Source organism: Ambystoma mexicanum, chromosome 7p (genome assembly GCF_040938575.1).
Source record: "Ambystoma mexicanum isolate Mex_15411 chromosome 7p, UKY_AmexF1_1, whole genome shotgun sequence".
Lineage (NCBI taxonomy): Eukaryota > Metazoa > Chordata > Amphibia > Caudata > Ambystomatidae > Ambystoma > Ambystoma mexicanum.
The window spans coordinates 195,155,075-195,169,562 of NC_090939.1; the positions used below are offsets into that span (position 1 = coordinate 195,155,075).

Sequence of the window (14,488 nt, forward strand, 5' to 3'; positions counted from 1 at the left end):
CTATAGACCAATAGACACCTAATGACTCCTTATCTGTGAAACTGCTTTGTTAAACAAGCCAAAAATGCATTGACCTTGGAAGGTGAGCTCTGTCTGTTTACCCAGGATCAAAATGCTCCATGAGCAAGGCTTGAAAATTAAGTCATTGACCAGGATTTAGAAGCTCTGGGGGTGAATTTAAGGCCCTTAATGTTTTGGCATGATCTTTGTGTTCAAGCCCAAGGTGGGTTGTGGTTGCTATGTTCTGAGGTTTGTTCAATTTTTCATGTTCTGCCATTGTTCTAGTCCAAACTGCCCACGGTTCTCATGCTGCTTTGAAAGCCCTGGTGCCAACTCTTTTGTTTTGGTATTCTGGTATCCATGATTTTGGGTAACCCCTGGTGCCCATGCTCTAAGGGTTGGTCTGGTGTCCAGGCTCTGCATTGGGTGTTTGAGTGTGGGTGTGGCATCCCTGCATCCCTTGTAAATAATAGGCACAGCTTTCTTGCTTGGTACGGGTTGCCTTGAAGCCCTCTTTCTCCCCCACGCGCTGCCAGTTGCTGTTGCTGACTCTGACCACATCTCACAGAGCAAGCACCAACTCCTCTTGGACACCCTCTTCCATTCTCCACTTCAAGGAACATGAACAGGAAGAAATACTAGAATGACAACCCACACCTCATAGCCATTATGGAAAGGGAAGCTTGCTTCAATGCAGTATGGGCAGTGGCTAGATACGTCCTTGAGGTGTCAATGTAGAGGTCAGAGTAGGAGAATGAATTATATGGAACAATCAGGTAAAAGGGGTTCCCACCAGAGTGGGTAGGCTGGTCATGGAGGGAGTGGTCAGATATAAGGGATTTAACTTCCAGGGAGGAGACTGCAGAGGGCCTGGGAAGGTTTGTGTCCCCCAGCATGACAATGGGGATTTTAGTAGGAAGTAACTTTATGAGATGGTTCAGATCAGGGGAGAAGGATTTGAGAGGAGCAAAGGGTCGATAGAGAGCCACAGCAGTGGGAAGAGTAGCAGGAAGGAATTCAAATTGTGGGGTTTATTGATGATGAACCCCACAATACCTCTCTTTCCAACAGGTTGCCAAGAGTGAGGGAAGGAAACAGATTCAGTGTGCATAGCCATTGGAGTGTCACAAGGGCATATCCATGTTTGAGTGATAATAAGAAGTGAAAGTTGATGGTGATAAGAGTCAAAGTGGTCAGTGATGTAGGATGGCTTGTTTCAGAGACCAAGTGAATGAGTGATAGGAGATGGGGAGAAGGGCAGGTGTTAGGAGGTTGGTAAGGGGGTGCATGAGGATGGAGATCCTGGAATAACAAGAGTGTCTTGTTTGAAGGGGTGCAGGTGCAGAGGGAGAGGGAGACACAGGAGAGTGAGGAAGAAGTTAGACAGAGTTGAGGCTGAAGGCTTTGAGAGAAATGAAGGAGAAGAGTGAAGAGAAGGAGGAATGAAGCGAAGTCAAGATGCTTGATGAAGAGTAGAAGACATAGGCAAGTGAAGACAAAGAAGAAAGGGTGCAGCCCAAGAGGGAGGGTGAGGGAGTGGAAAGGGAAGAGGTGAATGGTTGACTGAAAATAAGGAGGTGTAAATTCTGAGTTGGGCTAAAATGGAGTTACAGGTAAGCAAATGACAGCTCACCGACCCAAAAGAGTAATGTTCCTTGTTCCTTGGTCATGTGAGTTAAAAGATGCTCCACAGGGAACATGGAACATATAGTCAATGGGTGGAAGGATCCCTATGAATGGAAGCAGGAGTCTGGTAGAGGGTGAGCTCGGCAAAGTACTGGCTTGGGCAGGAGCTCTGGCCCTACCAGGTGCAAACAGGGAGATGCCCTTTTCTGCTTTTGGCCCTCGACTGCTGATGCCTAGTCTTGTAATCAGCAGGATAGCTCAGGGTCAATGCACTTGCCTTGGAAACAAGTCGATGCGGAGCAACACATGTCCGATCCGCTGTTTCTCGCCTTCTACTGTTAACCATAAAAACAGCACTCTCTCCTTCAAGATTTCTGTGGTTTCCCTCTGGTTGTGCTGCTGTCAGTAATGGCTGAATAGGCTTAAGCAAATGAACACCTCACAAAATAACTCTCACCCACAGAGTCAGTGACAGAGTGAAGCGGAAAAGACAGAGACACAGAAGCAGAGCGGGAAAGAGAGTGAAAAGAGATAGCGTGTTAGAAACAGAGAATGAGAGCTCTTGATCAGTGTATGATATACAGGGCACAGCTAATAACACATATTTTAAAGAGCCTGCACGAGGGGCTGTACCAAGAGTTATCTGCTCTGAAGCCTATGTTAAAGGCCTGGCACAGGGTATACATGCCCCTAACCCAAGGTACAGCCCAAAAGAAAGTTCTATAAACCTTTAACATGCCTAATGTGGGTTTATTAAAACAAACATGAGGAAAACAGGGGACATAGGTGGCAGCATGCGGGTGTGCAGGGATGCGGCATGCACAGGGATGTTCAGCTTGTGATGTGCAGACGCCAGAGGAAGAGGAAGGGCTGGCAAGCATTGGAGCTGCTGCGGGGGCAGAGACCAGACCTATCCTTCTGGCATGGATGACAGGAACCAGAAAGGTTGACCTCTGGCAACAGTGGAGAGGTTATGCTCATCTGCTTGTATAATCATAATCATTGAAAAACACGTTTTAAATCAGGCTCATGCGCGCATTAACTACCTTGTAAAGGAATGGCTTTTCACTGTAAAGTCTGTGTGTTCATTTCTATACAGGTCATAAGTAGGGGTGGGTGAAAATGCCTACTTCCATTCTGGGTGAAAATTGGCAGATTCCTGGCACATTTCGCCCAATCCGCCAATTTCGCCCAATGAGCGGAATTGGCCGTTCTTGGTCTTCTCCACCAGAAATTTCGTTTTTTCGAAGTTCCATTTTTAAAACCGTCATTTATGGTGGGAAAGACGTGTTTCGACCCTTTAAAAATCGTATACCCCTGATATTAAGTTTTTTAATGTGTGTTTTGGAACAATTTCCACTGCAAAAATAAATGCCAAAACTGCAGCGCAAAAGCTGGAAAATCACCCAGCCGGCAGAACGGAATTGTTGACGAATTTCACCACCCTTAGCCATAAATGCTCTACTGTCAGCTCCTATGGGAATTTCATCTGTCAGCTCCTATGGGAATGTCATCTGTCAGCTCTTATGGGAATTGTGAACACATATATTCAAGGGTGTTTCTTTTGTGTGAAAACCAAATGCATTTCCTATTTTTTCCTTACAGGTTACATCCTGCAGTACTCAGAAGACAACAGTGAGCAGTGGGGCAGTTTTCCCATCAGCCCCAGCGAGCGATCCTACCGCCTGGAGACTCTAAAATGCGGGACCTGGTATAAGTTCACGCTGACGGCTCAGAACGGTGTAGGGCCGGGGCGCATTAGTGAGATCATAGAAGCCAAAACCAGCGGCAAAGGTAATGGCGGCTTCCCTGAAAAGAGGGTGTGGTCTAAATCCACAACGCGTTGCTGCTGAATGATCAGAGGGCGGGAAGGTGGAATGCACACATGGCCGACTTAAGCACTTCTAGGGGTCACATGATCTACATTGCAATAGAACGAGATAATGTTGCACCAGTGCTGGGCTACTGTACACCAATTATAGCCAATTTGGCACCATTTGCACCAAACAACCAGTTCAAAATGACATTTCCAGAGACTCACCACTACATTTTTCACCAGTATGTGCAAATGCTAGTATTAATTTCCTGACATCAGAGGCAAAATGCATTGCACTAATAAATAAATAAAAAACAAGGGGGGGGGCCCTGGGAAGTCCCTCTGCCGGACATTAGTCCCGTTTATGAGAGCCTTGCCCAGGTTATTTAGCTCCCTATCTTTCAAAGAGGAGAAATATCCAAAACATATCAGTGTTTGCACTGCCCTTGGGCAGTCAGCACCGAAATGCTAGGCAATTCTCCTCTGAACAAGATTACCAACAGCAACCCCAGACACATGTTTCGGTCTGGTTGGACCTCATCAGTAGGGTGTAGCTGTGCCTCTCTAAGAATAGGGAGCAAGGGGTCCACGTCTGGATTCCCCTAGTAATTTAGGGTGAGACCCAAAGTTACTTAAATTATGCAAAAAACAAGGGGGGGCTTTGGAAGTCCCACTGCTGGACATTTTACATTACTGATGCAAAAGTGCTTTGAGGCTGGGGCATTATATGCAAACCGAGTCAGGGAAAATAGCAAAATAAAGAGTGCTGAAAAAGTGCTACACAGCAGTTCAAGCTTCTCCAGGCCATCTTACACTCTAAGGTGTCTTTCAGAAACCCTGCTGAATCCATACTGTGCCTCTCCCGTGACACTGATAGCACTTGACCAAGTAGTATTAGGCCGTTTGAGGAAGCTGCCATCTTTTAACATTCTCATACTAGCTCTTTTTATGTGTTCATTCAAACCAATAATGTTAGGTTAGATATCTCCTGTACTTGATTGGCTGGCCAGTTCAGGTAACACCCACTACAGACTGATCACTCTTATCTCTGCCACCCCACCACAATGTATTCCTGCACCTAATCCTGCTCGTAGGATTACTTACACTGGTATGCAATGACGCATCACTCATGGGACCCGTTAACCATTACAGGTCCAGCTCACCTAGTATCTCACCAGCACACACATATCGGATAGTTCCACATCTGTTCGGAAGACCAGTTTTTCAATATGAAAAAAATGGGCCGACCAACGACATAAAAGAAGGACTACACCACTCACTCCTCTCTTCCCTCACTCACTTAACCCCACCTCCCCACTCACTCCTCTCTTCCCTCACTCACTTAACCCCACCTCCATCCCATAGTATCTGCATATATGTACGGTTTTGACTTTTGATCAAATCACATAAATAACAAAGCGTCTGCTGCTCCATTTGACTTAGCACGCCTTGCTATTTACGATTCAGCCGGTCTATGTGGCACAAGCAGTTAATGCATATGGCTAGTACCTTCCAGGTTGGGGGTACCAGCCCAGATTCCGAAGGCAGCATTCTGAAAATGGTATATCTGTTTAGTTTATAATTGTTGGAAACTATCACTCTCCCTTTCCCCAAAAGTGGGACAGTGTTTTTAAATCAAAGAAACTCTCTGGACAGGGCAGAGGGCCCAATTTCGGGACAGTCCTGGCACAACAGGCATGTCTGGTCACCCTAACATGTGCAGTCATCAACAAGTCTTTATTCACTGACCCTCTTTCCTTGCCCCTCTGTTGAGAGTCACTGTGGTCACGCAGGGGAGAAAATAAGGCACTGCAATTGTTTTGGGGAGCCCATTCATTGGCACAGGAAACTAAAGGGTGGACGAGATGGAAACATTTGACACCCTGAGCACCAAGGCTCGCCTTCTCCCTTAACCAATGGAATGAGGGCATTCCCGAGTTGGTAGATTGTTCTGATTGAGATGTGGTTCCGCGCAGTCAGAACATTCCGTCTCCGTAAAGAGACATACCCCGCGGCGTCTGCACGTTTGGATTGTGACCCATTGAGGCCCCCGGGATCTCTGGTTGTCTTCTTCGGGACGTGCAGGGGGATTACCTCCTCAATGTACAGTGATGTTCGAGTCTGAGGACCTTAGGAACAGGGACTGATACCTTTAACTTTAACTCGATTGGAGAACAGCGCCACCTACTGTATGGGCAGCAGGTGTGTAGTAACATAGCCAGGTGCCTTGTGGGTAATGCTGGTTCCTGCAATGGCTATGCAATTGGCTCTTCAGGAACACTACGCTGTAGTCCACTGTGCCTGCAGTCCAGGGATCTGCAACCTGGGGCTCCACAGATATTTTGTACTATGAATCCCATTATCCCCTCACTATTACATATGCTGGCTAGGCCTGCTGGGAGTTGTAGTGCAAAACAGCAGGAGAGCCTAAGGTTGCAGATCCCTGCTGTTGTACAATCGTGAAATGCCCAATGACCACACAATTGAGTGAGACATTAGGGTGGCAGAGACTGCTGGCTTTCCCTAATCAGCTTACCTGTGGTAATATCATGTTGCTGGCAAGTGTTTTAAGCACTATGATGCTCTGGATGGACCTTGACATTTGAAAATTAGTATTAATGAAGTGCTCTCTGCATGAAAATGGGTCATGATAGGTGTTTACCAGGGAAAGCATTGTCAAATTCAAGTTTCATTCTGGAACCCAGGAACGGGGAGACGATTTGCTCCTTTTGCTGCTCGTTCACTAACTAGGCAGATATGTCTTTGGTTTTGACAACACACAAGATACAGTGGTCTTTAACTTTTTAGAAACAATGCATATCTGAGCTGAGGAGAGCAACTCATCATTCTAGCCTTGATGCTCCCAGTAGCTCAGGCTATTTATTGAAGGTGTGGTCTTTCTACTGCCTCACCTGCAGTGATCGAAGTGAGCGGGAACGGTCCGGAGCGGAGCTCCACTACTTTATTTCCCTCTGTTTTTCCTGTTTGCCCTCGCTCTACTGTTTACAACCATATTCACCCTCTATACATAGTATGTGTCCATTCATGTCCCTGTACAAGTGTAGAGTTGTAATAGGATCATTAGTTACTGGTCACTTAGACTTTGTAATGCCCCGGCCGCAACACCTCGTCACGTGCTGCACTATGCTTCCGCCTAACCTCTCCCCTGCCCGAGACCACAGTGCCACTACACTTCTAGCACTGCTCACCCGCACTCATTGATGAGGCTTTCAATGCAGGAACTTTGCTGAAGTGGAAACCACTGTCCATTCCATTGGCATTGGCCTGTCCGTCGGGACTTAAAAAATCCTGTGCATGGAGATGGAGAAGCCACGGGATTTAATTCAAATGTAACATGGTCACATAGTGTTTCATGTCATTTTCTCCCCACTTCTAAGCACTGTAATAATAGTCAACATGTCGTTCATGGAACAACTGAGTCAACCCTGCCTGTGAGTGCAGGCTGTACTCAGATTTCAGAAACAAGTGCTTAACTCGCTGAGCAATCTCAATGACACTAATGGCCTAATGTAATGGTCCATGGGCTATTCTATATTTGGGAGGTGTCCACAGTATTCCATGTTTGTAGTGTGCAGCTGTTTCATGAAGGTTGCCAAATGAACCGCCACGCCTTAAACCAACACGAGGCTGCCCATGGCTTTGGCTAGCCTACACTGATGCCAAGCACACGGACGGCCACTTTTTTGCAACGCCCATTAATCAAGTAGTCTAGCACTGCAGGTCGTTAACATTTCAGCTTCTAACTGGTAACGGGAGCAGGTTCTATGTTCGGTGGATGTGTTGAGTCAGCCGCCATTTTAGCTCTGTAATGCCCGTGCTTAAAAGTGAATGACTGTGTTTGGTTAAGCACACATCATTCTTAAATCTATAAATGAAAAAGAAATTTAGCAACAGATTATATTCCCAAAATTGACTTTTGTTTTAAATGCTCTTTGGATTGTGAGCCACTGGGGCAGTATAATAATAGACTGCGAATGTGCAAATAGTGCATGTGCAAATTACCTTTGCACATGCAAAATCATCATTCGAACAAACGGGTTTGGATTGTATTTGCACTGGTAGTAATGCTTTTTGCTCATGTGCAAATATGCTATAGCATTTACAGTTGAAAATAAAATTCAGAATACATTGTAACATCTTTTGATAGATTGTCAGTCGGGTCATAAATGTAGCTAGTACAGGCAGGGTTCCGTAAAACCATGCACTCTGTCTAGCCTTTACAGACCCATACCTCCATGCAATCCCCTACTGCTGCCTTGGAGGCACCAACCAAACAAAGGCACCTCCAGGGCAATGCCATTGTGTCCTAAAATCAGGTGGAATGAGGCCCGCAGGAGTCTGGCATGTTGCGGCTGTAAACGCATCTGCGTGGGTAGGGAGTGCCTCTCTCCAAAGCACGATGACCCTGTAGGTTGGCAATACTAAAAAAACAACGATCCAATTCCCAGAGCGGCGGAGTTCACCAGATGCACTCACATGACCGCTCTCTTGCTGATGGACCTGTCTAAACAGCTCATTAGGGAGCAGAGTAGGGGGAACATGGTGTGCTGGTGGCCTGCTCCTGTCTGCATCCTGCGGGAACCAGATGGTTCCAAGTAATAATGTCGCCACAAAAATATCGCCATGCAAAAATATCGTTGAAAAATGGTCGTTTTTTGTGGCGACATTATTGCATAGAACATGCGGGGGACACCCTGTCGCCACATATATGGTCACCCAAATAATATCGCCACGACATTTTCCTGGCGATATTATTTACGACGACCATATATGTGGCGATATTGATACCTGATACCAACCAGATCAAGACGTCCTTTCTGAAGCCGGGTTCTAGGTTATTGATCAGCACTTAAGTCTAGTGCCCAGTCAGCTTATGTCCAAGGCTCTACTCTGGCACTCGAAGCCACAAGTGTGTGAGATCGGTGGCATAGGTAGCTTTTGGTGCCAGGGGGGGGTGGGGGGAGATAGCTCCTGAAGCGGCACAGAGATTCTTAAAGATTAATGGACGAGCCTTCACAGGGGGTGGTGGGTGTTTTCAGTGGAGGGTCTCAAATGTTTCCACAAATTAGTGTGAGCGACCGTGCGTAGCGAGGGAGCCCTAAATAATTAATGGGGGCTAGGGATGGGTTTTTCCTCACAAATGGTTTTTAAAATGCATTTTGCAGCACAAAATGTATGAAAAATGGGATGAAAAGTCATATAATGTATAATTCTTTCTCTAAGGCAACAACACAGATATCCAGTACATTTCATGATTCATGGGCGGTCAGGGCTGCCGATTAGTTTGAGTGGAGGTGCCTAAATATTTCCTCAGGTTCGCAGGAGTGTACACTAAATCGGAGCACTGTCTATGATTTTCTTTCCGCTGCAGCCACAACCTTTCTATGCCAGTAATGGTCACTTTAAATCACATGCATGAAGCACTTCATGTATGTAATTTGAAGTGACCATTACTTGTATAGATTTGTTGTGGCAGCAGCTTCATGCATGTGATTTAAAGTGACCATTACTGGCAAGGGTTATAGCCGTAGCTATAGCGAGAGGACCTGTACCAACCAAGGGGGTTATAACATTGGGTTACAATGTTGCTTTATAGAGCACGCTTTCTGTGGAGAAATTCAGCAAAAGGCCAACCAGTTTGCAATTGGTTTTGTAGGGTTTCTCCAATCCAAACATGCAATAGCCATTGACCAGCCTCTTTGCCTCTTAGCCTATCTACCCTTAATTGCTTCTACTCAGCTTCAACCTCACCATGCACTTCTCATGTTATTGCTTCCTTTCCCTTCTACTTCGCTCTTCACTTTCCTCCGATTAGAATCTTCTCAACTCTCTCCCCATCCCTACCATCTCTTCTACTCTTCTACTCGACACCACCTCTCTTCTTCCTCCACTACTCTTGCTATTCACAATACCTACTCGATCTCTATCTTCCATTGCACATCCTCTTCTCGCATCTACCCCCAGCACCTCTCTATTTCTCAGACTCAATGTTGCTATGTTTCTACATCTCACTCTCTTTCTTTTGCTCTTTGCAACGCAGTCTGTCTGCAATAAAACATCCTTTACCTCTGACTTCTTCCTATCTCATTCCTCCTCTCATGAGCTCATTAACCTTACTGAAACCTGGATCTCTCCCTCTGACTGTTTTCATCCTCCAAACTTCCTTACTCTCCTACTCCTCTATCTCATTCTAATTCACCCTCTTTCAAATTACACAATCTTCGACATTACTGGCCTTTATGATATAGATTGTATCCCTCTCTGCCGGCCACCTAGTCCAGTAGGTCAATTCTTAGACCACATCTCCAAACTAATTGACTCTCTCCCTCCCGATCAACACCTCATTGTTATTGGTGACTTTGACCTCCCTTCCCGCTCTGCTACTCTATCCACTGACTTTAACTCTCTGCTACTTAACCACTCACTCTCTTCTGTCCACTCTCTGCCGCCCTTACAAATGGAAACTCCCTTAACCTTATTCTCATCTCCTCTCAACTCTCTGCCTCTAATATCTCCACTGCGCCTTCCCCTCTGATCAATCTATCTTCTTTGTTTCAAACTCCACTCCTGCTTCTTCCTCACTCTCTCCATATACTGCAACTATTACTAACTGCAGGTTTCCATCTTCCAAACTACCTCTCTGACCTACACCTCTTTCTCTCCTCCTATGCTGAACTCACCTTTTCATCCACTGCAGAATCCTTCACTAACTTTAACACTGCTCTTTATACTCTTTTTCTCTCAGTACCCTCTTACTACATTTCTCTTCACTTTCTATATGTTGGCTCTTGGTGCCCTGATCTCCTCTTACGGCTTCTCCTATCAACTCTTTGCTGACGACACTCAGATCTTCTTCTCCTTTCACTCCTTATATGATGGGTTGTTGTCAAAAATGTCAAACTGTCTCTCCGCCATCCAATATTGGATGGTGTCTCACTCGCTCATGCTCGGCTCCACTTAGACTGAAATGCTCTACTTTCCAGCCTAACAGGCTTCTCGTCCTCTCCTACACTTCTTTTCTTCCCTCCTGACTTCCTTACTCTGCTTCTGTTCATAACCTTGGTGTCATCTTCAACCCATCTCACAACTTCTCGCTCTTCATCTCCAAATCTGCCACTGCAGCCCGACTCAACTGTCTGAATATCAGTAAAATCTGTCATCTTCTTCCTTTCAATACTACTAAACAGCTAATCTTCTCCTTAGTCCTTTCTAGATCTGACTAGGTGTCCTTATCCTCTATGGCATCCCAACTATGCTTTTCACCTCTGGACAAAGTTCAGAATTTCGTAGTCAGCACACTTTTTCAACCTTTCTGCCTTACCTCTACCATCTGTGCCCCTCGCCAGATTGGCTGGCTATCCAGTGCAAAGTAAGAACAACTTCATCTTCAAAACTATCCATGGACTCGCCCCAGCCTACTTGGCTGCTCATCCCACTTCCTACTCTCTTTCTTACTTGTTAAGATCATCCTCAGCTCACCTCCGTGCCACCACTCGAGCCCTCTGGGCCCCCTCTTGTTTCCTCTCTCTCTCAACTCTCTCTCTCTCTCTCTCCCCTCCTCTGGAATGCTCTTCCTCTCCATCTATGTACTATTCCAACTCTTCCACTATTTAAATCCAACCTCAAATCTCTCCTTCTTTTAGAAGAACATGTTTCACTCTACGCTACTTAATCACTCTGTTTTCCACTCTTCATACCATTCACAGACAACCCTAGAGCACTTTTCCGTCACCCCTTCATCCTTAATTCAGCACTTTCTCCACCATTGTAAGAGGATTCAATCCAGCACTACAGCTAAGTCAATGCCTAGTCTGGGATACTGAATGGAAACCCTTATTGATATATCTTTATGTCCAATTCATGAGTTCCGGATGACTACCCCTATATAACACCCCTCTCTTGGAATCCCCCTGACCCCACTGAGCCAAGAAGTAGTTCTGTTTTGCAAGTTTAAACGGTTTATTTGAGAATGTAAACAATATATATATATCACACTTTATAATAAATTAATAATTAATATCACACTTCAGAACATGAGCAGTTAACAACAATGGGTAATGTTCTACTAATAAACTGATTTGATTACCCAGGAGTAGTATTGAAAATGCAATACAGAAAATACTCAATATGATTTCAACAAAACAATGTAATCACTTTTCTCTGGCAATCCACTCCCCTCCCTTATGCAATGTAAGGAAATGAAGAGGAGAGCACACAGTTCTTAGAAATGCAATCAAATAGAATTCAGTTCAATTCCCCCTCAGCAGCTTATACAACAAATAGGAGTTTTGAAACACTGGCAAAATGCTTTGAATATGGTGACAATGCAGTGAGAAATATGCTGAAAATGCTTTTAATTCCCTTCAGGAGGTTCTGGGTGAGTGGTATCTAGTGAATATGAGTTCAGGCTCACTCTAGCAATGATTCAGGGATGGTTCTTAAGAGGCAAACGAAATTTGAGCAGTTCAGGCAAAAGCTGCTGATTTTTACAGTAAAGAAATCGGGCCAAATCACAAATCGCAGCAAAATTCGCGAATTCGTGAATCGTGATTGAGAAAGTATATGGAGTAGGAAGTCGGTTCTAGGCTTGTTGGAAAGGTAAGATTCTAAGCTTTCAGAGGAAAGTTAAACCAAGTTCCTAGCCCAAACGGTTACGGAGTTATGAACGATTTTGTGAAGGTTGTTTTTCGGATTTGAAATTTTAAAAGTTCAAAGCGACAGGTTACAGCTTGCAGCTAGAAAATGACAGGTGACAGCTTTGCAAAATAACAAGTGACAACTTCTAGGAGGCAGTTCTGGTTAGATTAAAATAGTTTGGATTAGATTATTTTAACTAAGAGATTGGTTCTGCACAGTTCTGCTAGGTACTCACAATATATTTTTGAAATAGGCCTCGCCACGGATCTGGTCAGGTCTTGGACTGGACTCCGGTTCTGGTCTCGGCACTTCACAGTGATCTGGGTCAGCTCTCTGGTTCTGCTAACAGCGGTCTGGGACACTCTGGATCTCTGGCCTCTGGTTCTGGATACTGCTCTGCTTTCTCTGGATACAGCACTGCTTCTGGATCTATCTGGCGCAGGGTTTTAGGCCAGAATCAACAGCTGGGTCCGGCTGTGAATAGTCTGCAAATGATTTTTTGGGCCTGCTGACAAATACTTTAGCTTGCAGTGGGCCTTCTTGGTTCAAAGTTCTGTAGTCTCCGTTTAACTTGGAAGTCTAAGTGTAGGATCTCTGGATGTGAAGTCGTCGGTCAGCATGCTCCGCAGCAAATGGAATTGAATCTCTCTACCTCTCCAAGCAGTCTCTTTTTATGTGTTTTGAAAGTGGGTGTGTGCCTGGGCCTAGCTAAGCCTGCCCCTTTCTACTTGTCATTGGCCCAATTCTCCCCTCTCCCATGATTGGGGGAAGGAAATGTGAGTCAGAGTGATGCTGTAGGTTTTATGGTCAGAGGATCCTCCCCTGGTCAGTTTGCCCACAAATCTATATTTGACCTAAATACATATTTGCACAGGTACACATTTGTTTAAAATTACATGCACCCATCACATATCACATGAGGTATACTCTGTTCAAACTCTGATGTTTCTAAGAGCTTGCATTAAAAACGGCAACATTTTACGTTTTTTAACTGGTTTTGCAATATTGGTTTTTCATTAAAAATTATACACATATACACGGCCTGTCCATACATACTCCAGTACATTCCCATGTCTCTATCTTAAACACAGAGTCTGTAGTATCCATAAATAGCGGGGTTTTGCCCCAGAACATCACACAAATTGGAGTTTGGGCTTGAATCGAAGGTACATTTTTTAAATTAAGGCTCTCAAAGTTATACATTCCTAAGCTACAAGCTACAAAACCATTATATTAAAAAAAAGCAGTCATTTGATTAAAAAGAGTTATCAGTGTTCCTGTAAAATATATATTTTGCTTTCAATTCAGATCTCAGAGTGTTGGAGTCCGCCTCCAAGACTTGGGTGGGTCAGTGATCACATGTGTCTTCTGCTGGGAGCTCTTTGTGTACAGTCAACAGTCAACATCAGCATATTCTATTCAAGTGCAAGAGCCTATTGTGTGGTCTCCAGGAGGCTGCCAGTCAGTCTGCCTTCTATCAATCAAGAGGTCATGTGAGATTCTGACTCCTGGTGTGAATCTCTGGAGGTGAGAGGTTTCCCAGCCTTTGGCCTGTTAATTAAATCAGATTGTCTTCTGGGAACAGCATGTGGTTAAGATTTTAATTAACTCCCAGCCTTTGATGTAAAGGCCTCACCTGTAACTCCTGACATGCAGTTTCCCTGTCAGAGTTTAGACCGCTAGCGCCGCCTTGAGGATTTTGTTGGTACTGCATCCATTTTTGGGATCTTTCTTGGATTAATGCATTCCAAACAGGAATGGTTCTTACATGGTAGTAAATAATCCTTGCTTAACATTATTTTGATGGGGCTCCTTACAGTAAAATGGTTATGTGGAACACCACAAAAGGATTGCATCTTTAAAGTGGTCCGATGATCCACGATTTCAGCAACTATTTGACATCAGTAACAGTGGATTTTTTTAACAAAGATCTTTCTTTACACTGGTGGGTGGCAAGTTAGGTAACCATTTTGGTGTGCGCACAAACTGCGTGGTTCTCCTGGATTCTGGCGCACATGTGGGCTTTTTGGCCATCTTGGATTTTCTAAGCCCACAGCACCAAATGTTGCAGCATGATAGCTCAAACGTGGGTCAGGACACCCAACAAAGCCCCCCCACCTGACTGCACTTTAAATCTGAGTCGATGGGGAGTCGGGTGCAAAGAGTGTTTTGACCCATGTACTGGTATGTCCGCATAATCTTCTCCCAATTCTGCAAATGGCACAGTTCAGCATCTTTTCCTCCATCCGGTACTGATCGATCGGTTCTCCTCGTCGATCCTGTTTGGGAATATTGGGCGGTACCCCGGGCCCCTTGCGTCTCTGCTCCTGGTCTCCGGATCGTCCTCCTTGGCCAGTCTCCAGGTTTACTTTCTCCTAGGACGACAAA

The 14,488-nt window shown here is 45.0% G+C and overlaps 1 protein-coding gene across 3 annotated transcripts in view; it reads left to right on the forward strand.

Annotated features, from left to right (window-relative positions):
- Nucleotides 1-14,488, forward strand: part of DSCAM (DS cell adhesion molecule) — a 1,793,910-nt gene that overhangs the window by 1,490,330 nt on the left and 289,092 nt on the right. For all 3 annotated transcript variants that reach the window (XM_069636048.1, XM_069636050.1, XM_069636049.1), the window contains exon 25: nt 3,232-3,420. In XM_069636048.1, coding sequence (XP_069492149.1) covers nt 3,232-3,420 — 189 coding nt within the window. The remainder of the gene's footprint in view (nt 1-3,231; nt 3,421-14,488) is intronic.